The sequence below is a fragment of the Suillus subaureus genome, assembly GCF_016647635.1.
Source record: "Suillus subaureus strain MN1 chromosome Unknown BJ212scaffold_2, whole genome shotgun sequence".
Classification (NCBI taxonomy): domain Eukaryota; kingdom Fungi; phylum Basidiomycota; class Agaricomycetes; order Boletales; family Suillaceae; genus Suillus; species Suillus subaureus.
The window spans coordinates 900530-922461 of NW_024538558.1; the positions used below are offsets into that span (position 1 = coordinate 900530).

The 21932-nt window shown below is 48.3% G+C and overlaps 9 protein-coding genes across 9 annotated transcripts; 5 read left to right on the forward strand and 4 right to left on the reverse strand.

Annotated features, from left to right (window-relative positions):
* The first annotated feature begins 30 nt into the window (after nt 1-30).
* On the forward strand, nt 31-1500 carry BJ212DRAFT_1315625 (uncharacterized protein). Its single transcript, XM_041334167.1, has 3 exons — nt 31-521; nt 575-647; nt 699-1500. The coding sequence occupies exons 1-3, from the start codon at nt 90-92 to the stop codon at nt 1319-1321; spliced, it is 1128 nt and encodes a 375-aa protein (XP_041198957.1). The 5' UTR covers nt 31-89; the 3' UTR covers nt 1322-1500.
* On the reverse strand, nt 1501-3455 carry BJ212DRAFT_1315629 (uncharacterized protein). Its single transcript, XM_041334168.1, has 9 exons — nt 3393-3455; nt 3272-3336; nt 3177-3218; nt 3027-3102; nt 2935-2977; nt 2493-2887; nt 2263-2436; nt 2132-2212; nt 1501-2080 (listed from the first exon to the last, which is right to left on the reverse strand). Exons 1-9 carry the CDS (start codon nt 3441-3443, stop codon nt 1625-1627), a joined length of 1383 nt encoding a protein of 460 aa, XP_041198958.1. The 5' UTR covers nt 3444-3455; the 3' UTR covers nt 1501-1624.
* Nucleotides 3456-3743: 288 nt separating this feature from the next.
* BJ212DRAFT_1260138 (uncharacterized protein) lies at nt 3744-5087 on the forward strand (the record flags this gene model as incomplete). The annotated part of the gene is made up of 4 exons (XM_041330092.1): nt 3744-3981; nt 4036-4437; nt 4485-4922; nt 4972-5087. The coding sequence occupies 4 exons, from the start codon at nt 3744-3746 to the stop codon at nt 5085-5087; spliced, it is 1194 nt and encodes a 397-aa protein (XP_041198959.1).
* Nucleotides 5088-5252: 165 nt separating this feature from the next.
* BJ212DRAFT_1295084 (uncharacterized protein) lies at nt 5253-5979 on the reverse strand (the record flags this gene model as incomplete). Its single annotated transcript, XM_041332281.1, has 3 exons — nt 5253-5369; nt 5420-5715; nt 5766-5979. 3 exons carry the CDS (start codon nt 5977-5979, stop codon nt 5253-5255), a joined length of 627 nt encoding a protein of 208 aa, XP_041198960.1.
* A 3579-nt stretch (nt 5980-9558) lies between these two features.
* BJ212DRAFT_1475100 (uncharacterized protein) lies at nt 9559-12062 on the forward strand (the record flags this gene model as incomplete). The annotated part of the gene is made up of 5 exons (XM_041339198.1): nt 9559-9982; nt 10038-10069; nt 10129-10396; nt 10445-10675; nt 10729-12062. 5 exons carry the CDS (start codon nt 9559-9561, stop codon nt 12060-12062), a joined length of 2289 nt encoding a protein of 762 aa, XP_041198961.1.
* Nucleotides 12063-12193: 131 nt separating this feature from the next.
* BJ212DRAFT_1315658 (TAF1 transcription initiation factor TFIID subunit TAF1) lies at nt 12194-16238 on the reverse strand. The gene is made up of 14 exons (XM_041334169.1): nt 16061-16238; nt 15575-16010; nt 15379-15527; nt 15055-15331; nt 14808-14989; nt 14524-14748; nt 14372-14467; nt 14153-14316; nt 13452-14104; nt 13042-13394; nt 12838-12989; nt 12650-12776; nt 12559-12595; nt 12194-12504 (listed from the first exon to the last, which is right to left on the reverse strand). The coding sequence occupies exons 1-14, from the start codon at nt 16070-16072 to the stop codon at nt 12224-12226; spliced, it is 3144 nt and encodes a 1047-aa protein (XP_041198962.1). The 5' UTR covers nt 16073-16238; the 3' UTR covers nt 12194-12223.
* A 62-nt stretch (nt 16239-16300) lies between these two features.
* BJ212DRAFT_1565796 (proteasome activator pa28 REG alpha beta subunit) lies at nt 16301-17664 on the forward strand. The gene is made up of 10 exons (XM_041341963.1): nt 16301-16363; nt 16422-16498; nt 16591-16876; nt 16929-16966; nt 17016-17024; nt 17078-17091; nt 17152-17169; nt 17220-17350; nt 17405-17518; nt 17569-17664. Exons 1-10 carry the CDS (start codon nt 16313-16315, stop codon nt 17608-17610), a joined length of 780 nt encoding a protein of 259 aa, XP_041198963.1. The 5' UTR covers nt 16301-16312; the 3' UTR covers nt 17611-17664.
* A 139-nt stretch (nt 17665-17803) lies between these two features.
* BJ212DRAFT_1259021 (WD40-repeat-containing domain protein) lies at nt 17804-19506 on the reverse strand (the record flags this gene model as incomplete). Its single annotated transcript, XM_041329988.1, has 4 exons — nt 17804-18140; nt 18173-18884; nt 18940-19245; nt 19323-19506. The coding sequence occupies 4 exons, from the start codon at nt 19504-19506 to the stop codon at nt 17804-17806; spliced, it is 1539 nt and encodes a 512-aa protein (XP_041198964.1).
* Nucleotides 19507-20066: 560 nt separating this feature from the next.
* BJ212DRAFT_1475104 (uncharacterized protein) lies at nt 20067-20831 on the forward strand (the record flags this gene model as incomplete). Its single annotated transcript, XM_041339199.1, has 7 exons — nt 20067-20083; nt 20137-20243; nt 20299-20361; nt 20416-20461; nt 20517-20628; nt 20683-20722; nt 20779-20831. The coding sequence occupies 7 exons, from the start codon at nt 20067-20069 to the stop codon at nt 20829-20831; spliced, it is 438 nt and encodes a 145-aa protein (XP_041198965.1).
* Between the last annotated feature and the right edge of the window lie 1101 nt (nt 20832-21932).

Here is a 21932-nt window from a genome sequence, read left to right on the forward strand (position 1 = left end):
ACATTGTATAAAGTTGTCACACGCGGGACCAGTTTTCCACCTTTTTGCTTTCATCCCAACCATTTTTTGTTCGGAATCCTTGTCAAAAAATGAGTTTCCAGCATTTCAGACTCGGGCAACTGGCCATGTCCCAGCCTTTGCCTCCACATTTGCAACAGAATCAGCAGCAATCTTATTCACAAAACCCCCCATCGTCCACATCATCGCCCGCAGCGCCTTCTAGCCTTGCTATACCGGCGCCTCCAAAGTCAACAACTGCAAGGTCACCTTATGGTTGTGGCGACAGTGATGATGGATACACTCTTATATTTCCAAACCTCGCTGCATTCCAAGAATGGAGGGTTCATGAGGAAGAAACACAGATGGTTGAATTCGTGAAGGGTGACACTCACGGTAGCAAGGCAGTTCCTCCCCGTTTCAAGGACCATACCAAACTAGTTTGTGCTCGACATTCAAGGAGCGGTCGCAAGAAGTATGTGAAGAAACACCCAGAGCGCGTTCGCAAGGTACCCAGTAGGAAGGTTCGTATCAGCAGCACGTTCCATAGTATGGCCCTGTTCACGCATTCCCTCAGCTTGATGGGCAGGGGTGTCTGGCGTCCATCAGCTACAAGACTTATTATGACACCGATGAAGTCCGAGTTTGTTGTGAGTAGTCATCTAAGTATTAGGGATATCGCCTTGCCTGAGCGATCTCAGATATTGCCGAGCATTCGCATCCTATCGGGCTGGCAAACTTGCCTTTTACTCGTCGTGGTAGGCGACAAACAGTCCTAGCCGAGAAAGAAGAGTCGAAGCGCGCCATACAAGCAGCTTCTGTAGCCCCTGCTCCCACGCAGCAGGAGGGCTCAACTACTCCATCTCCAACACAGGTCCAAAACTACCCTTCAAATCCTCCACTCGCCCATCTGCCCCATCCGTTCCCTGCTTTCCCTGGACCTCCGGCAATGGGCTATCCTCACATCGGTCCTCCTCAGGGCTCACCATCTCAGCAAGAACTGTGGGATCGCATGAGCATTCTATTTAACTCCATTCGTGAACATGCTCGAGCATTCGATTACCCCGGGCCTACTGTTGTTGCTCTTGAAAGCGTTCTCATCCGATTATACTTGGAAAGCCCGATGGGCGTCGTAGGGGGCCCAGGCTTTGGAGTTCTTGGCCCAAGTATGCACGGAGGCGCGATGGCCCCTCATCAGCATCAGCAGTCCCAGCAGCCACATCAAGATGTTCGCCAACACCAACAGCAAATGAATGGCACATCTCCTCAAAATGGTGAACAAGTAGTGAACAATGAAATGGATAGCGGTATAGAAAGTGGTTGACAACCCAGATTTTGGTTTTCTTGTTCACCACCGTCATTTTGAAGCTTCATCCTGGCAAGCTGTACTGTAAGATAGGTTGATGTCTAGTGGATTTTGCATGCGTTTGTTCCTTGGGACTTCGGCAGGAGTACCGCACATGTACCAAACACTCTTCTAATGCAGTGTAATTCATCCTAGTATCATCATATAATTCCAACAAGAAGCTGGCTGGACCTGTTATTACAAGAGATGGCAAGAGATTGACTACATGTACATAAGATATATTGCCTACCCTATGGCGATCCCTCCAGGTATAGCTCGATATCAATCTGCAAATGGATCCGCGAATGGGTCCTCGTCATCCACGATTCTTTCTGATTGTCGCATGCTTGAAGACGCCGCAGTTTGATGTGCGACGTTCCTCGGTTGTTCCTCTTCCTCGCTCTCGTAGTCGCTGAAATCAGAGAGACTTCCCCTACCCTGATCCCACTCCGAATCCGGTGAAATGTTACGATGTGCGGTTGGTCTCATGGGTGGGGGTAATTTCCCCTCTTCATTACCCAGAGACCCGAACGATAGATCCTGAAGATCTTCGTGGATATAATTCCCGCGGCTTTCTTGCTCCTCATAGTCGTGTAGCTGCTGCTTGTATTGTTCTACAGCTGCTCGTTGTTGAACCGACAGCTCGCCTGTACTATTTGTGCTGAGATGCGTCGCCGCCATTGCGGCTTGTATATTCGCTGTAGGATCCAACGGCGTCGTCTGACCGGGAGCTGAAAGCTGATCGCAGATCGCTGAGCAGCGAATTTATGCCGGAAAGCAGCCACCTACATTGACATACATTTGCAGGGCGGTGATAATGCGCTCGTTCGTCTCGATTAACGCTCCGATCATTTCCTCGTTCTCCACGAGCTGGTTTAAGTTATGAGCAACTAAATCAACAACAGAAGAAAAATACAGACTTGGATATATCGCACTATAGGCTTACGGACGGCACGTGCCTTCCCGAGACACTCCTGCACGCGCTCATTTGAGACTACGCTTTCTTTCTCGCCATTCACTAGCATTATGGCATTCACCAGGTTACTAGATGCTTGACTTGCGTTAGCGATGGTTGTCAGTATTTGGGGCTTCTCCTGTTATTGCGTCAGTTTGGTGGCAGATCACAGGCCTGACAATGAGGGCCACGCACAATTTCAAAGTCGAAGGGGGCTCGACGGGACCGGCTCTTCTTCTTCCTTGCGTCTTCCTCCGCTTTACGTGCCCTTTGCTTGGCTTCGTGCTTCTCCTGCTTAGCTCGTTGTTTCGCTAGCTCTTTCTCATCCCTCTCTTTCATTTTCCTTTCGTAGTCGGATGTTGGCCCATGACTGAGTGGATCTGCACTATTTGAGTATCCTTGGCTGCGACGATCTGCAGAACGAGATTGTCTAAAGAGACCTGCAACAACAGACATTGATGGATCATCCTTGAACTGGGAATGCCATGATGCAAGAATGGCCACGAGCTTCTTCTTAACTTTCTGATCCGTCGTTGGATCAGCTGCGAGCTGCTTTATGGCGTCAATCAGCTGGCCGTCGGCAAACGTGGCTGTTACTATGAGCCAAAGTCAGTCTTATATTTGTATATAAACTCACTTCGAAATTTCTGAGGACCATTATCGACAAGTGCTTTCAGTATCTAGTCCTATCAGTGAATATACTTCCGCCGATAAGGAATTAAAACGTACAACAAGTGCGCGGTACTGATGGTGTGCATCTCCATGCTTGAGCTTCTTCCGTATTGCTCTGGATGCTTCTGGAGTTCTAGTGTAACGGGTGTACGCCCAACGCATCAACAGTCACTATTAAACAATGTCAGGTCCGGATTTCAAGCGCACCCTGTTGGTTGTAGCGCAATTGATTCTACTAGTTCAGGGATTCTTAAAACCGTTGAATGAGCTTTGGATCCATTTAGAGATACTATTGTCCCTACCCATCATACGCCTCATCATTATATGAAGGTGAGGTGAGAATGTCTACCCAGTCGGTGATAGATGACTGCAGTGGATCGTAATTGTCTGAGCAAGTAAGAGCGATAGGTATCCTGAACGCACATGAGGTTTCTCGCGGTTTAGCGCAGAAACTGCAAACTTGAGAGCAGACATGAAGAACTACGGCCAAGTTAAGGAAAAGAGCCTAAATAGCCAATCTCCCCAGGGGGACGTGACGTCACGCCCCTGTCACGAATATCATTGTTCGGTGCTCGCGGGTTGTCGCGGAACAGGTGAAACAAGTAGTGGTCGATAGGCTTTATAACGGGTATCCGAGTAGTGCTCTTCCTATATTAATTGGAATATATAATTTCTTGTTTTTTTCGGATTAATATTGTGATTGGGGAAACAGCGGCGGTCACTATATGACATCAACTGGGCTGGTCGCATGTAATCCGCTTACACCATCACAAAATGCCAGTGGAGACACGCAGTGCTACACAAACCCCTAGTATGAGTCCTTCTGGTCCTCGAAGACAAAGGCGAATGAAGAAAAGCGGAGATGGAGATGAGAACATCGCTGCACAAAAGATAGAAGTGAAGATGGAACCCGAGGTCGGTGAGAAGCGTGAAGCCCCTGAGCCTGAAGAGACAGAGGCGAAGAGGCCGAAGATAGAAGAGGCCGATGTAAATAAATATGCATTCACCCCAGGTTAGTGTATTCTAGAGTTCGAGTGCCCTTCATCGTTAAACCTATTTTATCCAGGGGTAATCGAGCGTGGACATATATACTTCTTCTACCGCCCAAAAGTCCAGCATGAAGAAGTTCATTCTATGGACGATGTCAGCAAGCTCCATGTACTCCTTGTCCCTAGTTCATCCGAGTCCTTTAGCGTGCAAGGCAAAAGTGAGCAGAGTAAAGATGACTCCGGTGCAGATGCCGACGAGATGAACCTTGTCGCGCAAGGCGCAGACGCTGCACCTGCACCTGAGTCAACGACAAAGGACAAAAAACATTTCCGCTTGATCATTGTCGGCAAGAAGAGACTCCCTGATCCTGAACGCGAAAAGCACGCCCCAATCTGGGCGACAGTAATATTCGTGGGCGACAATTTACATGACCTGGAGAAGAAGCTGGGGGAAAGGACTTATGAGACAAAGACCCGGGGTATGATTTTACCTCTAGTGACAATTGCATTTTGAAACTGTTGTTAGGTACACGTCGCACACCGCCTGTTCGCCTTGCAGGCCGTGGTGTGTATGCGACTGTCAATTCTCAAGGGAATGTTCCATCAAGAAATGCCACTCACCTTGGATACCACCTTTCACACCCGACCGAGTTGGGAGATGTCCAGAAAGCACTTGGGATTCATATTGCATCCTCTTTCGTAATCCAACTCAAGAATCCCAAAGCAGAGGCTCCGGTTAGTCAACGTGTAGGATTGCCCAAGAGTCGACGTGCAATTTATTCAGAAGACGTCATGAAACACGTATTTGGAAGGGGTGAAAAAGGACGTTCGTCGATTGGACTCCGATTCACCAATTGTAACTGTATCGAACTTCTGGACCACGAAGGTACTGAATTACTTCTCATCCCCGCCCGTACGGGAACGGAAGGAAATGATCAGAGCCTCGGAAATGGGCGGGGAGAAGGTGAGGTCTGGTCCTTTCTTCTCGAATCCAAATATTTACTGGAGCTTAGCTTTGGAAGAAGCCAGCCGCTGTGAATCGGAGGAGCGAGTCGAACAAATTTTCAATCAATTAGCCTTTAATAAAGACCGCTTCCCAGCAGAGCCTCTCAAAGGGGAGTGGGCCTAATGCGATCAATATGAACGATTTTGCGGGCTACGCGGCCTTCAACTTCATATCACGAGTTTTCTTGCGGACCTGCGAGGAATGCAATTGTGGTAATGATGGTATGCTAGTCGATGGGTAAAATACAAATGTTCGCACAAGTTCTTGTCTTGTCTTGTCCTGTCCATGTCATGTCATGTCTGGTCCTGCTTCATCACCATCATTCACTCGTATCACTTTAATCCATTCGCGGTAATTGAAATTCCCTTGCCGATCAGTGAATGAACTCTGGAGGAACTTGTCAATCTGGACACGAAATCAGCCACTCGGACGGTGAGAGCAAATACAAGACGAACTTCCTGCTGACCCATTCTTTCTCCTACTTCTCCCATCCATTTTTGCATCTCGTCAGATTTAACCGTACCCGTGTCGCCCTCATCGAAACATTCAAAAGCCTCCCTCAACTCAGCCTCTGGATCGAACTCGAAAAGTCGCTCGCTCATCATGGTGAGGAACATAGTAAAATTGATACCTCTGTCTGATGAAACTGACGAGTCGCGTGAAGGCGTCACAGGAGGCGACTTGCTGTGCCCAGGGCCACCAGGACGCGCGCTGAGCAGGCCATCTAGCGTACTCTTCGATGGTGAAATACCTGGAACCAGATTGAGCGCTCAACCCCCCAAATAACGAGCGCAACCTCACCAAGGCTTGAGAATATTTCTCGCAGATCAGATTCCGTTACCCAGCCATCCTTGTCGTGGTCGATAAGTTGAAACGCCTCCTTGAATTGCTGAATCTGAGGCGCCTGAAACAAGGAGAAAACGCCAGATGGCTCGCGTCTTCCTCTTGACTTCTGCGAGTTAGACGATTTAGAAGGGGTTGCGTTCGGCGAAAGATAGTCTGGGTATCGCGACATGGTGTTTGAGTGAACTATATTCGAAAGCAACTTAATGAGTTAGTTTGCACGTGACTCCGACGGCGCTTTCGTTCATGTCGTCACCATTTTTGCAGGACAGTCTGCACACATAGTATGAGGAACTGGATATTACGCCAATGCCAGTGATGAACTCCTCGAGGGCGCCATCGCTCTAGTGGAGGAGTCCTTGACTTTGAGCCCAAGGTAAATGATGATAATGGCCATCCGACTTATGATTGACCAGCAGCACAGTGAGGGGGGCTTGAAACGAGAGTTGATCATATTCCCATGTCCACTTTGTGTATTCTCAATTCAATACCTCCTATTTGTCGAATATCTAGCCCACCGCCATTTCTCTCCGTGATGATCAGACCTTCCGTCCTCGACTCCAATGATAGCCTCTTGGTCCTCCACCGTGCGCCCACCGATTTAGCACCCCGCACGACAGTACCAACGCCACCAACACGGCTCCCCGGGGAACCCGACCAGTCAGTGGATTGCCTTGCGTGGGTCTAGACCTCCTTATTGTTAACCCGTGATCACGGCGACGTAGTGATGGGTGTGAACAGTTTACAGGTACGCTGCTCCAATGACTTTTGATAGGTTTTGATTTCCTCTCGGCGGGCTCTCGCGTACACAGGCCGCCAGTATCGGGGATTCTCGGGTACGGACGTAGATGCCGTCGTCGTGAACAGCCGCTTGGTATGCATACAGCATCTATTCTGATTCCGTCGTAGACTCGTACCTATGAACTTTATCGTGCAACTTAATACCCACAGAGCTCATACAAGCTGGTGGTAACCAATGGGGTGTGAAACTGACTGGTTTTAACATACGGATGCCGCATTTCCACCGAGTTACATAAGTGACTTGTGTCTCTTTTAGATGCACCTCAGTAAGTACATCCAATATGCTCTCCAGTGGCTGGCCTAATACACGTATATGACAGTCGATAAATTGGCACGTACAACACATGATAAGTGATGGTAGCTGATTCGCGCTAGTCCACCATGCCGTGAATGGAGCTACTGTTCCCACCTCGTGCCAAACGTGATGTCACGGGCTATATCGTACTGTAGGTCTTCCAGATAGGCTCACCTCTTAGAGCTATATCCACTGAAGCGGTTGCTTCTCATTAGGTACAGGCGTTTAGGGCGCACTTGGCAATATCCTTGGACAATGAAACGGCACCCAAAAATATTTGTCCGTACGTACCATTCAAATGAATATTCTTTGGTAGTCGTTGGGTGGTCGTGCAATATATCGTTTGTTGTTGGCAGGCGCTGGCAGCGTGGATGGCAATGAAATTCATTGCCGACATGTGTACCTGGCCGGGACGCGGGGCGACGGCTGCTCACGCTTCTTGTGTTTCAAATGTCATGAGTTTGTAGAGGTTTGTTCACCCCCTTGGCGTATAATTCTGGCCTCGCTTACTCGAAAGGACTACACTCGTGATATTTACGCAAGCGGGGTGCCCACTTTTGCAAAGAGCAACCTCGATGCAAGAGCGGCTTCAACATCATTTAAATAAGCAAGAATTCGAGGCTCAGTTACTCGGTAGGCGCAATTTGTCTATTGCGTGCTGGTACCCCTTCCGAGGAGATTATCCATGAGTCATTGCCCTGACCATGGTGTAACATCGTGCAGTCTCACGAACCCGGTTGCCTGTACTTAGTGATACGGCCACTCGGGTCAACGTCATTCTTCAAAAGGATGTACTTGTATCTCAGGGTCTGGAGCACAAGGTGCCAAACTTTGTATCCACTTTTTATCCACTAATTCGAATTCTTCATTACAGCCCACCTTACAGCCTACCTTAATGAATGCGATTTGCTCCCCATGTCGTTACTCGAAGATGCGTCATAACGCTCGAAGTTGCACATGAGATGCTCGTTGCGCACGCGGAGTCATGAAGCGATTTTACCGTGTGATCTTTATCGGTATGGTCAATGCAGTAGACCCTCTTCTTTCTCTCTAGTTCGCTGGGGGCAGCGCTGTTCTAGGACATTGGATCAGCGCGATCTTTGCGGATATACTGCGAAGGCACTGGCTATTATGGAAAGGCCGTCCACAAGTTAACTTTACTGAAATATGGAAGTTTGAGTTCATTCTCACTTAGTGCCTCATCGTTCGGACCCGTCCGAGTCCGTCTCGAATCATATACGGATAACTCGATAATCAGACGCCGCTTAAAAATACGAAGCCGATATCATTGCGCAGTAGAAGGCTTGCCACACCTGCTTCAGCTGAAAAGGCTGTTCAATGATCTTATTTGTGCTCCCAAAGGGACAGCCTTCAGTTGTCAGTATTGTTCCAGAAGCAGTCCCTTGGCACCAAATGTTCTTGGCGCACTCCTGTATAATTCCTCTTGGCAAATGAAGTCAGAGTCTGTCAGACTTCCAATTCGAAATGAAATCATGTCATTACCAATTAGTAATCGTGTCCTTGGCATGTTGGATGAGAGCTTGCACACAACCGCCGCGTGTACGGTAACCGTAGTCTTTCACGGCTGAATGATTTATCAGGTCGAGCTACAGCAGTCATGGTGTTTGATCACTACTAATGATTCTGTGAAGAGCCGAAGAGCCAGCGCATACAATGAATGATGTTAATCATGATGAGTATTCCTGATGGTGTGCCCAATAACCCAAAAATCATATTGGCCGCCATCTGAATTTTATCAGATGGCATCCCTGATTAACACAACAATATCTCAGAGGCAGCCTGAAGCAGCCTGTTCACATGTCGGCTTCGTTGCCTTGTCCACGACGGTGGTACCTGGCATCCCGTCATTTTCCCGTCCCAAAACGAGAGAATGCTGGCAATTATATCGGAACATGTTGGCAGTATGGCTCCACCATGAGAAAGTAAATTTGGGTTTACGGTTGTTCTCGGCAGCATCCGGGATCGAAGAGCTGAAGTACCGTACTTACGACTGATGATGGTCACAAGTAAGTATATTGACATTCGGTGAAATGTGGATAGAGGGTCCAGGGAGGTGCCAAGATGGGTGGGCCGGGCATCCTGGATCGACAATAGTATTAATAACAAGCAAATAATCTGAAGCCCTTCATGTATGTGAGATCCTCGAGGATCCTTGCAGTTGTCGAGGTCGACTGTGATTGACAATGTTTTATCCCGTTCCGCTCCGATTCAAGATGACTTTGGGCTTGTCGATTTCCTGGCTTGTGTACTCTCACACTGCTGTGTGAGAACGCATTCGAAACGCCAAACGTTCTGACCTGTGCCATGTAGGGCTGACGAAGAAGGAAGGTTTTCGGAAGCTATAGCGAGGAGTGACAAGGGTATTATGAGCGCCCTAGAACACACTCTCAAGGGTTTTATAAAACAACTTGACTAGGACTTGGTGGACAGCTTGAAGAGGGTATGTATTCCGAATTCAACCGGAGGGCAACCTAATTTGGAATGAGAAGATCGAACACGGTGATCTCCGATGCAGTGATGATCGGTCTTAGTGCCAAGGAAGCAAATTGCTTGGCACGCTGGCATTCTTGCGCCAAGACTCGATCTTGTCTTGGCATACAAAGGAGAACACTTCTGACCGCTTATAAAATCAAAATGAGTTCCTTACACTCCGCGACTGTTCTTGTCCCAGACTTCATCCCTCCGAATCACCTTGACCATCCATTGTCACAAGACTCTCTTGGCTACTACAACAAACCCATGCAGCCTCCTTCAGATTCTCCTCCTCCAGCCTCTCCTCAAAATAATAATTCCACAGCTTCATCCTTGAAAGCTCCTTCCCAATCATCACCATCAGACACTTCAGTCTCTCCTCATTCTATTCCATCAAATTCAGAATCCTATAATTGTCAATGGGTCGATTGTTCTGCCAGTTTCGCAGATCCTGAGATTCTGTATAATCATCTCTGCAACGACCATATCGGCCGAAAGAGTACAAATAATCTATGTCTCACGTGCAAATGGAAGGATTGTGGGACCTCCTGTGCAAAACGTGATCATATTACGAGTCATCTTCGAGGTATGTTATTCGTATCGCTTATTGTGAATCAGTATCAATCTAAAACGCCTCCTAGTTCACACTCCGTTGAAGCCGCATGTCTGTGAGGTTCGATATAATTTTTTTGCTTTTTTTTCACCGTTCGGTTTATGCTCACTCCTTGCCAGATATGCAAGAAGTCATTTAAGCGCCCGCAGGATCTCAAAAAGCACGAGAAAATCCATACAGAGGAGCACCACGCGCAACACAAGCACTCCAAGGCTATTACCGTAAATGATCCCGCTTACGCCTCCCGTGTTCGCGGAGATGTTATTCCATCAAAAGGCGCTCTCAATAGGTCGCTTTCTGGTAAGCTCCAAGGCGCAGCACCGGGCGCGTTGCCTCCCAAAGTCCCTTTCGCTCGCGCACACACACGTTCTGGTATAGGAGCAGATGGTTAGTTACACAATCTCCAGCATTACATCCGCTAACCTCGGACCTAAGGTGGGCACTACAGTGCCTTGCCAACTCCATCCCCGGAGTTTGAACCTCATCCTTCTCGTCATGTGCCTCATTCGTCATATGAGCTCTTTCTCCATAATCAGGTACCTTCATGGGACGGCGCTAAATCCGACGTACGCGCCTCAAGTCGCAACAAGAGGTCGCTTGAATACAATGTCGACGATTTCTTCACTGAAATGAAGAAGAGGAAAGTCAATCCTGCTTACGACAACCGTATGTATACTGTCGATTAATGCCCATGACTATCTAATAGAATGATCTCACAGACATGGTGGAGCGTCTCAACAATCTTGCATATGCACAAGACAGTGCACATTATGACGAGTTTAATCCTCGCTCAGTGTCTTTCGACGTCCGCACACCAGAGGAGCTTGCTGCGGTGAACGAATTTCTTGTGACCCTTGGCCGGGACGTGACTGCAAATAATCGTGCATCCCAGGACCTATCCGGACGGTTCTCGCCAACGTCGTATTTTGATGCTGACAGCCTCAGTCAACTTGGACTCACCGGAATGCCTGGACTGCTGGGTCCAGGAACAGCGTACACTCACGATGCTGCATACGCACAGACTGCGCACTCGCCGCACCAATATGCCACTGCCGTCTACCCTTCTCCACCCTCACTTGGGAGATCTTCGCATCCATCCGTGCAGTATAGTCCTGTTTATCCGCCTATGCATGCTTCCACCCCTGGTGGCTACTCAGATCATTACACATCTTCCCATCCGAGTCGTGCTTCGGCGTCTGCTTCCCACGATTATGGTCTCAATACGCCTCCCTCGACATATGCGTATCATTCAACATCCACTCCGCCAGGGCACTTCCACCCTACACCCCCGCTCGACCCGACATCTCCGCATTCTTCTAGCTCCACCCCCTCCAATGCTACGCCCCCACATCACTCGTCGATACAGGAGTCTTTTGCCGAGTTCAGCTCGCTTCGTAGGCCTCATGGCGCTCCTCCACCTGTGCAAATGGCTGCACCAGAGTATCATCACAAAGCTATGCGGAATATGATCCCATTGAAAACAGCTCCTGCTAATGCGCCCGAACCGGTAGCACCTGCCCTCCCTACCACCACACACCGCGGATCAATCAATGCATTGCTGTCGCTGCCATCATCATCTGTGCCTTCTTCCAGTAAATTGTACCCCTTGCTACTTCCCGAAGATTCTCATTTGAAGTTACCGTCACTCAAGCCTGATGCAGGTCCGTTCAGGCTCCCACCCATTAAGGATATGTACCGCTCCCCCTCACCTCAGACTTCTGCATCACGGTCTCCGGACACATCTCGTGGGACGACCCCTAGCTCGACACGTTCGTCACCCGTGTCCACTCACACAAATATCCCCGGTCTGCGATCAATCACTGAGACATCAGAAAGTGATGAACTTGTCAGGAAAGTTGGCAAGATCCAGCTAGATCACCTGACGAAGGAAGTCACACCGGAAGACCGGCGGAAACATGCAGAGCTTATACGTAATCTACTTGTGAAGATTAACGAGGATTATCGAAAACGCTTCGGCAGTCCCCAGATAGAGTCCTCGAGGGTTTTGCGAACCCGACTGCCTTCTGTAGATGTGGAGATGGCCGCTGCATAGGCGATAGACATTAATTAGTTATTACGAACTCATCAGTTTTGTGTTTTTGCACTCTTTACTTGTACACGAGTTTATAGAGCCAGACATACGTTACACATATTAGGATTGAATGCATGCAAATAAAATAAATAAGGCAAACAATCGGCAGTACACGAGACACGTTATGATCTCTTGAGCGTTAGTTTTATCTTTGGAGCGGAACCTGAAGGTGTACCAGGTACCCCCAGATCTACATCTTCCATTGCAGATACTGGGGGACTAGTCGCCAATGGGGAAGGAACCGGTGCACCAAAACCAAGGGCCCCATTAGCTCTGTTAAACCCACTTAAACTAGACATCCCGGCGGAGTTGGGCGGTGGACTTGTTACGGATGTAGGAGTGGCAGGTACAGGTGCCGTTCCACTGTTGAACTCTGCCCAACGAGGACATTTACGGTTAGTTTCTATCAGAAAAGGAGTCACCAGGTACAGCTCATGAATGAATGGGAATGACGTACTCATGTGGCCCATCTGACCACAATGACCACAGCGTCTCTGAACAAAACGTAAGTGCTAAACCTCGTGCTGGCTATTGTGCCCAGAACTCACGGTTGTATCTGGTTTGAGCGGCCGGCTGAGTTGCATTGGGGTGCCACCTTCCTTGACAATTTTGGCGTTCTTACGATGCAGACGCCGCTCTTGGTTCTTTTTCATCCGTGCTATCTGTTCCTCCAACCTACGAGGAGTTCGGGTTTCGGTTTCACGTTACTTATACAGCTAGCCATATAAACACATACCGTTTCTTGTACCTCTTGTCCTTGTCCACGTCACCCGTAGGTGCGAGATTATCGGCAAGCGTGGCCTCTTCCTCCAATAATTGCCTGGCACGCACATAAGCACGTATGACGGCAGGATCACGGATGATTTCCGTCTGCCATTCCTCATCGGCCTGAATTCGGGAATGAATTAAGTTCCGAGCTTGAAAGAGGTAGACAACAAACCAGTCGCTTAATCCGGAGAACTTTACGACTGTCATTCGGTCCCAAACTCATCTCCCGCTCCCGTTCCAACGAAGAGCCGCGGCTGAAAGCGGGTGATGCAGGGCCAGGACCGATCGGTGCTGGTGACATCGCAGGAGAGAAGGGTGTCTCATTCCTGAGCGAAGCTTGCCGTTGTAATTTCTTGACTTCAACAGGAGCAGGGACTTCATCTTCCTCCGATAATTGTGGTTCGTCCTTCCTGCTCAATGAATCGAACTGAGCTTTCCATATCCGCTCGATCTCGGATTTATAAATCTGCTGCTGTTCGGCAACATTATAACGGTGCGCGGACTTCGGTCTATTATCTGCCTCGGCTGACGAAAAAATATGGTTTAGTTGGCTCTGTGGCGCAAGAGAATAATCAAACTTACCAAGCTTCTGTTCATAATCTTCGCCTGCTTTCACAAAAATATCCTTCATGGAGATGCGGATGAAGCTAAAGGCTTCTCCGCGCCCAGTAGGGTCACCTTCACCATGCAACCGAAGCATGGCTTTAGCCTGGGTAGCAAACAGGAAATTCTTTGTCGTGATCCAAGGAGCCAGTTGTTGTTCAACGGAAAGCTTCGTCTCGCCTTCGTCATCCTCCGCAGTTTCAGCGGTTTGAGTATAGCCAGAGTCTTGGAGATGGCGTTGCCCGACTTGCATGCTCTCCATCAACACGACTTGCTCGGGACCTACCATCTTCAGCATATCCGCATCACTAGGGATGGTTACGGTAGATTTGAGACGCCAAAAACCTTGATGAGGACCGCGTCTGTGATATTCCATGAACTCCTTTAGCCTTTGCCGCATCTGGAGTTCATTTTGATCGGGAAAGTACTTCATCAATCTTGATATTTTTAGCCGCTCCTCACTGCTCTTCTTCAGGAGTTTGAAGGCAATTATTTGTAAGCGATACTTGATGGTGTTGGTGATCTTCCGAGAGTGCGGCCCTGGTACCTCGGTAACAGGGTACGTCTGCCCGATCACGAACAGGTTCTTGATCTCACGCAAGTAGTATCGTGTCTCGCCTTTTGTGGTGCTCCTAATACTCAATTAATAAATTTATATCGGTGAAATTGGGGGACCATACCTAACAGCCAGGAAGTCTGTGGGATAGGATTTGTGGCGGAAAAGTGGCGCCCGCACGAGATTGTTGTACAGTGCCGGGAATGTTTGGCCAGGATAGACATAGCCAAACTTCATGAAAGGCGACTCATCTTGTGGCTCGAGGACAAACGGTACCCCAAGGTCAAGCTTGATGAGTCAATTCAATTAAGTGTCCTGATTTATCTCATCGTTTGATCCCTACCTTCGGCATGTAGTCGTCCTTCTCGTCTTTCTTACGATAGTAGTTTACCAGCGCGCTACCCATACCGAAGTTTGGCACAATTGGCGGATGTTCTTCCTAAAGGATTTCTCGCTATATCCGATTCCATCAGGCAAGAGACAAAGAAGACTCACGGAATACTCCCATAGGACGAAATTACTGGTGTCCTTGAGGCTCAAGTCGGTCGTGCGATGTAATCCCTCACCGATATTGCCACCCTTACCGACCTTGCGGCCCGCTTTGTCCTTTTTCTTCTTCGCCGTGCGCACCTTGCTAAAGCGGATATCAATATTGGTTGGAAACTGTAAGGCGGGCCGGTGGAAGGAGCGGGCTTCCTGCTTTGAAAGCCTCGTCTTGTACTGATCGAGAAGATACATGAGAAGATCACTACAGTCAATGCTGAAATCAATTTACGCACAAATGGAAGTTGGAGCTTCTGAGCGGGATAGGCATGCTCGACAACAAGTTGTCCAAATGTCTGGCGCACACGGTGACGGCCACCTTCTTTCGACACCTCGTAAAAGTGGTCGTTAGACAGGTTAAATTTATCGCGGATTTGAGCATCATGTGCTCTAATGCGCTTTTTCGGTCTGACGGTCTCTACAAGTAAATGCCACCGCATATTAACAAAAGTGCCCGTCACAACAGTGAGGTAAAAGAACTACCTTGAGGATGCTCTTCTGCGATATCTTCTTCGTTAAGTTCTAGTTGAATGAAATCGCGGAAAGGGGCATTTCGGCTCCAGATAATGCTCTGCGTCCAAGCACCCGACTCCAGAGCTTTGTTGACCGGAGTAGTGAGATTATTATCTTCCAGGGTGGACAGCGTGGCCGTGTGGCTTGGCCCATACACAATCTCATCCTCCCAATTAGATAGCAGCACCAAATCAAAACTTCTGTCGTGCAAAGGAAGAGTGACGGGCACGTCTGATTTTTCCCGTTCCTACGCGTGATGAGGGATTAAAAGGAACACTCGAAATTGTCACTCACCTCGAGAGCACGCAGCAAGTCATGTTCGATGCTGCCCGCGGACATGACCTCCTCCACGCGCTTGTTCTCGACCTGCCGCTTGGTATCACCGACTACGGTATCAAGGAAACCTCTTGGAATATCGCGTTTCCGGGGGTAGATACTCTCAGCTATACAACGGTTAATATCCTTGAAAATTCTGTAGTATAATTCATACCCTGTAAAGGCCTCTTTGTTATCCTTGATTTCTTGACTGTGTACCCTTTGAACAACTCTGAGAAGTCAAGGACCTTGTCCTTCTCGAAGGCTGGAAAGCGTTCATAAACGGTCTTTGGCCTCTCCACCAGCCGCTTCACTACCCTAACGCGCTTCTCCATAGGACGCATGCCAATAGGGGATTGAACCTCCATTTTGACAAAGTCTTCCGGCATTTCGGTTTCAAACTCCTTGTCCACTTCATCCTCGAAGTCCTCTCCCTGATCTGCACCGACGGCGTCGTCGTCCCACTTGTCGTTGTAAATCTGTTTAACGTCCAAGGAAGTCAACCCGGAAATACCAAGGCTGTTGGGAAGATCGCCTGTAGAGAGGGATAGGCCTGACAGAACACTATTCAAAGAGAATCCTGTCAGTGTTGAAATCACTGAATCTTCATCCTGTATCCGCTGTGAAAAGCCACTTGCTAATGCATAGACCCGAGACTCACTTGGTTTGCCATGTCCTTCGATGACTGCTTGTGCGGATACTACTGTATAGAATATCCTTTCTTTATGGGTAAACCGACGAACTTCGTGAGTATTTCGACAGACGTAGCACACTTTGGGCAGACGTCGTACGAAACCCGGTGGAGACGAGAGTACTTACTACTAAGTAGTATCTTAAAGTAGCATTGACTTGAAGCTGCTTACAAATATTGCTGACATGAAAGGCAATTTCGCCAGCGCCTAGCACGTCCTTCATGATTTTGACCACCATGTCCATGAGTAAAGAGGTTGCCAAAAGTATTGAGGTAAGCACAACCAGCTGCAACTGTGATGCGTGTCGAATACAAAACACATGATATATAGGACTTCCGTGCAAAGGTCGCAGAGGCTGCAGAAGGCATCGTCTTCCGCGTGTTCCCAAACAAGGCGAGCTGCTTGCTGTGTTCTCTCTGACCTGTTGCTCATGTTCATTGTAGATAATGCATGTTATGATTTCTTCTGCTTTATTACCCCTTTGCTCACCTATATACAGTGAACTTACGAGCCTGATCGAGTCTACGAATGCTGATGATTCACCCTACCAAATGTCTCAAGCAGCTGCATCCACAGACGCTACAATCTACCCTCCACCGTCATCAACAGAGAAAAATGGACCATCATCTAACAAGCGTAGGCGCAATGAAGACGGAAGTGCCGCGCCGGCCCATCTCAACGAGACCGTCAACGCAAGATACCCAGAACTTGTGCACACCAACAAACTCATTTTGAAGCTGCATGAGACTGTCAAATTAGAGTGTGCACAATTGTCCGACTCTTGTGTATGTATCCGGCTGTTCATCTGGGCATTTTTGACCATACATAATCCAATAGGACAAAGTCAAATTATGGGTGAACCTGACCATGCCCAAGTACGTGCTATTCGACATCTCTTATTATCTGTATTGACACGAGATTCAGGATTGAAGAGTGAGCTCGTTTCCCTTCCAGTAGGCCGCTTTTTGACGTCTTCCCTCGAACAGTGGTGACAACTTCGGTGAGTTAAATCTATAGGTCTTATTTGTGGTGGCTCAACTGAAATCGTCCGACACCTAAGGTGTTCAAATCCAAGAGGGTAAGTTATCATAGATTGACCCTGCTGTCATTGGTCTGATACTCTTTCAGAGGTTCTTAGCGAACTTCTTCGTTCGCAGGAAAGCGCGTATAACATACGCGATGCTGCTCGCCAACATCATCTAGCAAGAGCAAAGATTTGCTCCAAACTCATCAAGTACCCCCACTTAGAAGACTACACAGTACGTGCCTCTTGTGTAATATATTCTTGAACCGCTAATGGGACTATTGTTCAGCTGGGCTTGAAAGAACATGATGAGAAGCAATTTTTCTTTACTCGCCAGAACCTCATAGACATTCGCAATGTCTATGCTGTCCTCACTGATATCCTGCATAAAAACATTGCCAAGGCAGGTTTTCCGCATCACTCCTTCGTTCTCTCCGCTCATATTGTGTGTAGATTCGGGCACCCAAGGGAAACAATGGTGTCGGACTATACTGATGCATAGACGTCCTGGGACTAGTACTCTTACAGTATCCATTCTGATAATTACAAGGAGTCATTGATATTTCGGTTAAAGTGTTCCTCCTGTTAGCCAGTGACATCTATTATAAATTCCAGGTATGTGACTTCAAAGTTCTACTTTTTCATCAGTTTGGTGGCAATAACGGCCTGTATTGCCTCCGGCGCACAATTACACTGATATCGTTTTGAAGATGTTGAATCCATCAAGTGCAGTGCTCAAAATTGCACCTGGAATCTGTGGGTGCCAGTGAACTTCCTTGACATCCTTTTGACCTTGATGGACAAAGAGGAGTTGTGGCGGGACGTCTCGTGCACTATCAGGTGCATCATTCATCAGCGTCCCTATTTCGTCATCGTCTGGTTCGACCCCAAGATCCCAAAGGGTCACCTGGTCGTCTGCACCAGACGCAGCGAATATCGAGTCTTCGGTCGGGTGCCACTCGATAGAGGTTATGGGGGCGGTGTGCCATTTAAAAGAGGCAACGGGGCTAGGTACCACTGTTGTCCTTGACGATCTGTGAGCATGGGCATAACATACAATCTGACCTGGACGTACCCTTTCTTTTGGACATTGCGTAAGTCCCAAACCTTTATTCCGCCTTCATCGCCACCACTAAGAAGGAGGTAACTAGTACTTCGATTCCAGCTAATGACATTCACATCACTCTCATGCGCTGGCTCGATTCCAGCCACACTTCGCCGTCCTTTACTCCGCACGTCCCAAATCTGCACGCTGCAGTCCGCAGAGCATGACGCAAAAACGGTGGGCTCGGATGGGCTCCACTGCAAGTCTTCAACACTGGAGGTATGTGACGTGAACGGCTGAGAAAGGGCGTTGAATCCCGATGGTGTGGTTGTCGTCAAGTATATCTTCGAGTGCACGTCTCCAGTGAGTAGACGTAGTGATGAGGGATTTGCATTTCCTGATGAAGCCCAGTCCATTGCAAATCCTTCGGCGCGACCATGCGAGTTGATGGTGAAAGCTGGTTTGTTAGTTCTCGACTTGTCCCATGAGTACCCCGGAACGTCAAGAGACTCGATCAGCGGCCTAATGTCCCATATATGAACTTTGCCGTTGTCGGCCCATGTTGCGGTAAAGTAGGGCTGTGATGCTGGAGGTAGAGGCGATGATGGAGGTAAGGGTTGGGCACGAATGCGGTTTACACCACCGTGATGAGGTACTGAGCGGAATTCCAGTATAGCGTCTTCATCGAGTGCATCGTCATCCTCCTCGTCCGAATCTGAATCATCTGCACATGTCGATTTATGAGAATCGATCGGCGAAAACGTGTGATCATAAATTACCTCCATCTTTTTGCGTTCGATGTAGTGAGCTCATTTTGAAGACTGAGAGCTCGTTTTTGCTTGCTTGATCTGCTTGTGTTCCAGCGACAAGGTATGCAGTTGCTGGATAACGCTGCCGCTCGTCCCCCAGACTGTCCCGGAGGACGTCGAATGACAAACAAGGCCATGTCACATTCATTGAATGGCGCATGATATACACTGAGTCATCGGGCTCCAGTATCTCGTCCTTTCCAAGGACATGCGTTCCGGGAATAAATGCCTCTGGAGCAGGAGGCAATTCTTCAGATTCTTCGATGGCGGGCATGACTTCATCGACATCCATCCCTAAACAACATTGACTGTGAGTTCTACTCCGAATCGACATGAAAAGCAATATCACGCACCATCTTCGCCGTCGCCGGCCTCTCCATCAACCACCTCCTCTTCGGATTCGATTTCATCCTCCCAAGCATCCTCGAACTCACCGATATCATTTACTTCATTCTCATCACGCTTAGCCCCACTTCCGGAGGCCTTCGCGAATGCTTGGCCGTCTGTCGCCCTGTCAGATGCACTTCGTTTAGACATCTCGGATTGAGAGTGCTTTCCTCGTAGATACTACACAGATCACAAAATTATCGAGCACGTGGTCAAACTGTCTTGATTACATAAGTAATTTTTGATGATACAATACAACAACTTCAGGAATCATTAATCAGGACTGCCAACTTGTACAGTACTACTTATACTGACAGGCCACACAGGTACTCGTACAAACGATCCGTGCAGCTGCGCACTGGTGTATCTTTAAAACAGTGCCTGATCGGTTACTGATCGGGGTCCGGTATACACTTTGCGCGTCCTCCCGGCAAGCCTAACGACGGCCTTACAAACATTGATCACTCCATATCATCATGCCGAGCGCTGATGGTGACCTGGCATTACATCATTGCATCTCGGGAATTATCAATCGTTCGCTAAGCCAAAGGACACGTAGGTATCATACAGGACGACGCGCGTACCCAAGTACGTGTATCCTGGGTGCCCCTGCAGGTCTGAAGTACTGTGGTGGCTTACTATAAATACAAACCACGGTTCAGCATGACAATCTTAATAAACTGCACTTCGAACTACTTCTACAAGCAATAATGTCTCTACCTGAAGGGTGCGTCGGCTGACTAACTACCATACTCTTTTTAATGACTTCATTTGGCATAGCTATGGATACATCCCGAGCTCATTGATTACCATAGGGTGGGTCCTTGTCTGGCAGGGCATCATGGTTGGAAGATACCGCAAGAAAGCAGGGATCGAGTATCCTCAACGTGCGTCCAAGTGACTTCTTGCTCGGTCTAGACTCTTAGATACTCTTCGCCGCAGCGTATGCCGAGCAAGCTCAGGTTAAAGATTCCTCTGCAGCCCTCCGTTTTAACTGCATGCAGCGTATGTTTTCTCTAAATTCGTAGTTGCATGGCTTTTGATTCACCCCTTTCCTAGGTGCACACCAAAACACGCTTGAATCGGCACCCGTGGTATTTGTTTCGTAAGTCTGCATTGCATTTGAGGAGAAAGTGACATAGAACAGAGGTTGTCATCAGAACTGTTGTGGCGGGTCTGAAATACCCTACGCTAGCTGCTGCCATATGTGTTGCATTTTCCTTCGCGCGCGTCGTTTATACGATTGGATACAAGTCGGGCCAACCAAAGAGGGTCTGTTGTTCCGTCTTGTCATGATACTCGACATTATCTCAATTGTTTTCACAGCGGATTTATGGAACTGTGCTCAGCGGTTTGTCAGTGCTTGGTAAGTGGCATCATCATCTTTGTCTTGTCTTCCCCTCTCTTATCGTGTCTCTTTAGGGCTATTGTCGACCGCTACATACGCTGCTTACCAGCTCGTTCCGCCGTGTTAATGTGGATGACATAAATCACATTGTGATTAGTTTATCACACTGAGACTCAATTCATGAAGTTTGCCTCACGAAAGATGATCAAAAACCAGCACGTTCTTCATTCATAATTCCTTCTTGGCGAGCTCCTCGATCCGTGGCCTTTTCCATGAGGCGCACTGCATGTGGTACATGTATCTCCCCCGTGCTGTGTGCACTAACGCGCGAAACAATTCACCCGTCTGTGACGATATGATGACTGGCGGAAAGTGGATGACCTTGCCATTCACATGCTTGCAACAGCTAAATACTAGTGTCGCGCTGACAACTCATGCTACAGGTTGCTACGAGAGCTAACCGCAATGTTTCGTTGAAGTTCATTGTTATTCTGAGTGAATCACCCGCGGCGTCGGCCGAACATTCATTTTGTCCTCCTGGGTGATAGTAATACATATCGGTTATTATCCACGAAGTCGGCTTTTGCCTTATCAAAGCAACAAAGTATGTAACATAATGAGAATGCCCCTGTGGATTTGGTAACTGTTGAAAGGCTACAACGTTGTCATTCATCTACTGTGCTCGTTAGCTTTTCCTTCCTCAATCATGTCCGAATCATCTCATCGTCTGTCCTTCCCAACCTCGTCTGAAGAGTTTGCGCTCCCATCAACGTCGAGCGCGGCATCTTCGACATCAGCCGACGATGTTTTGTCGAATCCACTGTTCTTGAGACTGCGACGACCGACATTACTCAACAAATCGTCGTACTATTCAGACAAAAGAATACAAAGTCCATTGGCAATTTCGTTCACTGTGCCCTCTAGAAGACGAGGGAGCAATGGCGAAGAATCAGAAAGCGACCGAGAGAGAATGTGGTCTGAAAGCTCTCCATCAAGCAGCTCGGGAAATCCAACACCCCCAATTACTCTTCCACTAGAAGGAGATGACGAAAGCAACGTTAGCACATGCAGCGGTGGACCCAGTCCCTCAACGCCGCCACCAAGTCGTAGTCTAAGCACCAATGCACTACCAGCCGATGCTGTAGACACGCCTATCCCAATATTGCGCCGTCCCACCTATCCAGTGAGTGCTATGCTGCATAGTTGTTATTCCATGCTAATATTAATA

What these genes read in the sequence shown, in the direction of transcription:
- BJ212DRAFT_1315625 (XM_041334167.1), top strand. Translation starts at nt 90, where the DNA reads ATGAGTTTCCAGCATTTCAGACTCGGGCAACTGGCCATGTCCCAGCCT. An exon ending in GCAAGGTACCCAGTAGGAAG is followed by an intron (nt 522 to 574) that starts GTTCGTATCAGC and finishes GCATTCCCTCAG; the next exon opens with CTTGATGGGCAGGGGTGTCT. An exon ending in CGATGAAGTCCGAGTTTGTT is followed by an intron (nt 648 to 698) that starts GTGAGTAGTCAT and finishes GAGCGATCTCAG; the next exon opens with ATATTGCCGAGCATTCGCAT.
- BJ212DRAFT_1315629 (XM_041334168.1), bottom strand. Translation starts at nt 3,443, where the DNA reads ATGTCTGCTCTCAAGTTTGCAGTTTCTGCGCTAAACCGCGAGAAACCT. An exon ending in TAAACCGCGAGAAACCTCAT is followed by an intron (nt 3,337 to 3,392) that starts GTGCGTTCAGGA and finishes GATCCACTGCAG; the next exon opens with TCATCTATCACCGACTGGGT. An exon ending in AATGATGAGGCGTATGATGG is followed by an intron (nt 3,219 to 3,271) that starts GTAGGGACAATA and finishes AACGGTTTTAAG; the next exon opens with AATCCCTGAACTAGTAGAAT.
- BJ212DRAFT_1315658 (XM_041334169.1), bottom strand. An exon ending in AACAAAGAGGCCTTTACAGG is followed by an intron (nt 15,528 to 15,574) that starts GTATGAATTATA and finishes ACCGTTGTATAG; the next exon opens with CTGAGAGTATCTACCCCCGG. An exon ending in AGAAGCTCCAACTTCCATTT is followed by an intron (nt 14,749 to 14,807) that starts GTGCGTAAATTG and finishes CTTCTCGATCAG; the next exon opens with TACAAGACGAGGCTTTCAAA.
- BJ212DRAFT_1565796 (XM_041341963.1), top strand. Translation starts at nt 16,313, where the DNA reads ATGATTTTGACCACCATGTCCATGAGTAAAGAGGTTGCCAAAAGTATT. An exon ending in AACAAGGCGAGCTGCTTGCT is followed by an intron (nt 16,499 to 16,590) that starts GTGTTCTCTCTG and finishes ACCTATATACAG; the next exon opens with TGAACTTACGAGCCTGATCG. An exon ending in TGCATAAAAACATTGCCAAG is followed by an intron (nt 17,519 to 17,568) that starts GCAGGTTTTCCG and finishes TATTGTGTGTAG; the next exon opens with ATTCGGGCACCCAAGGGAAA.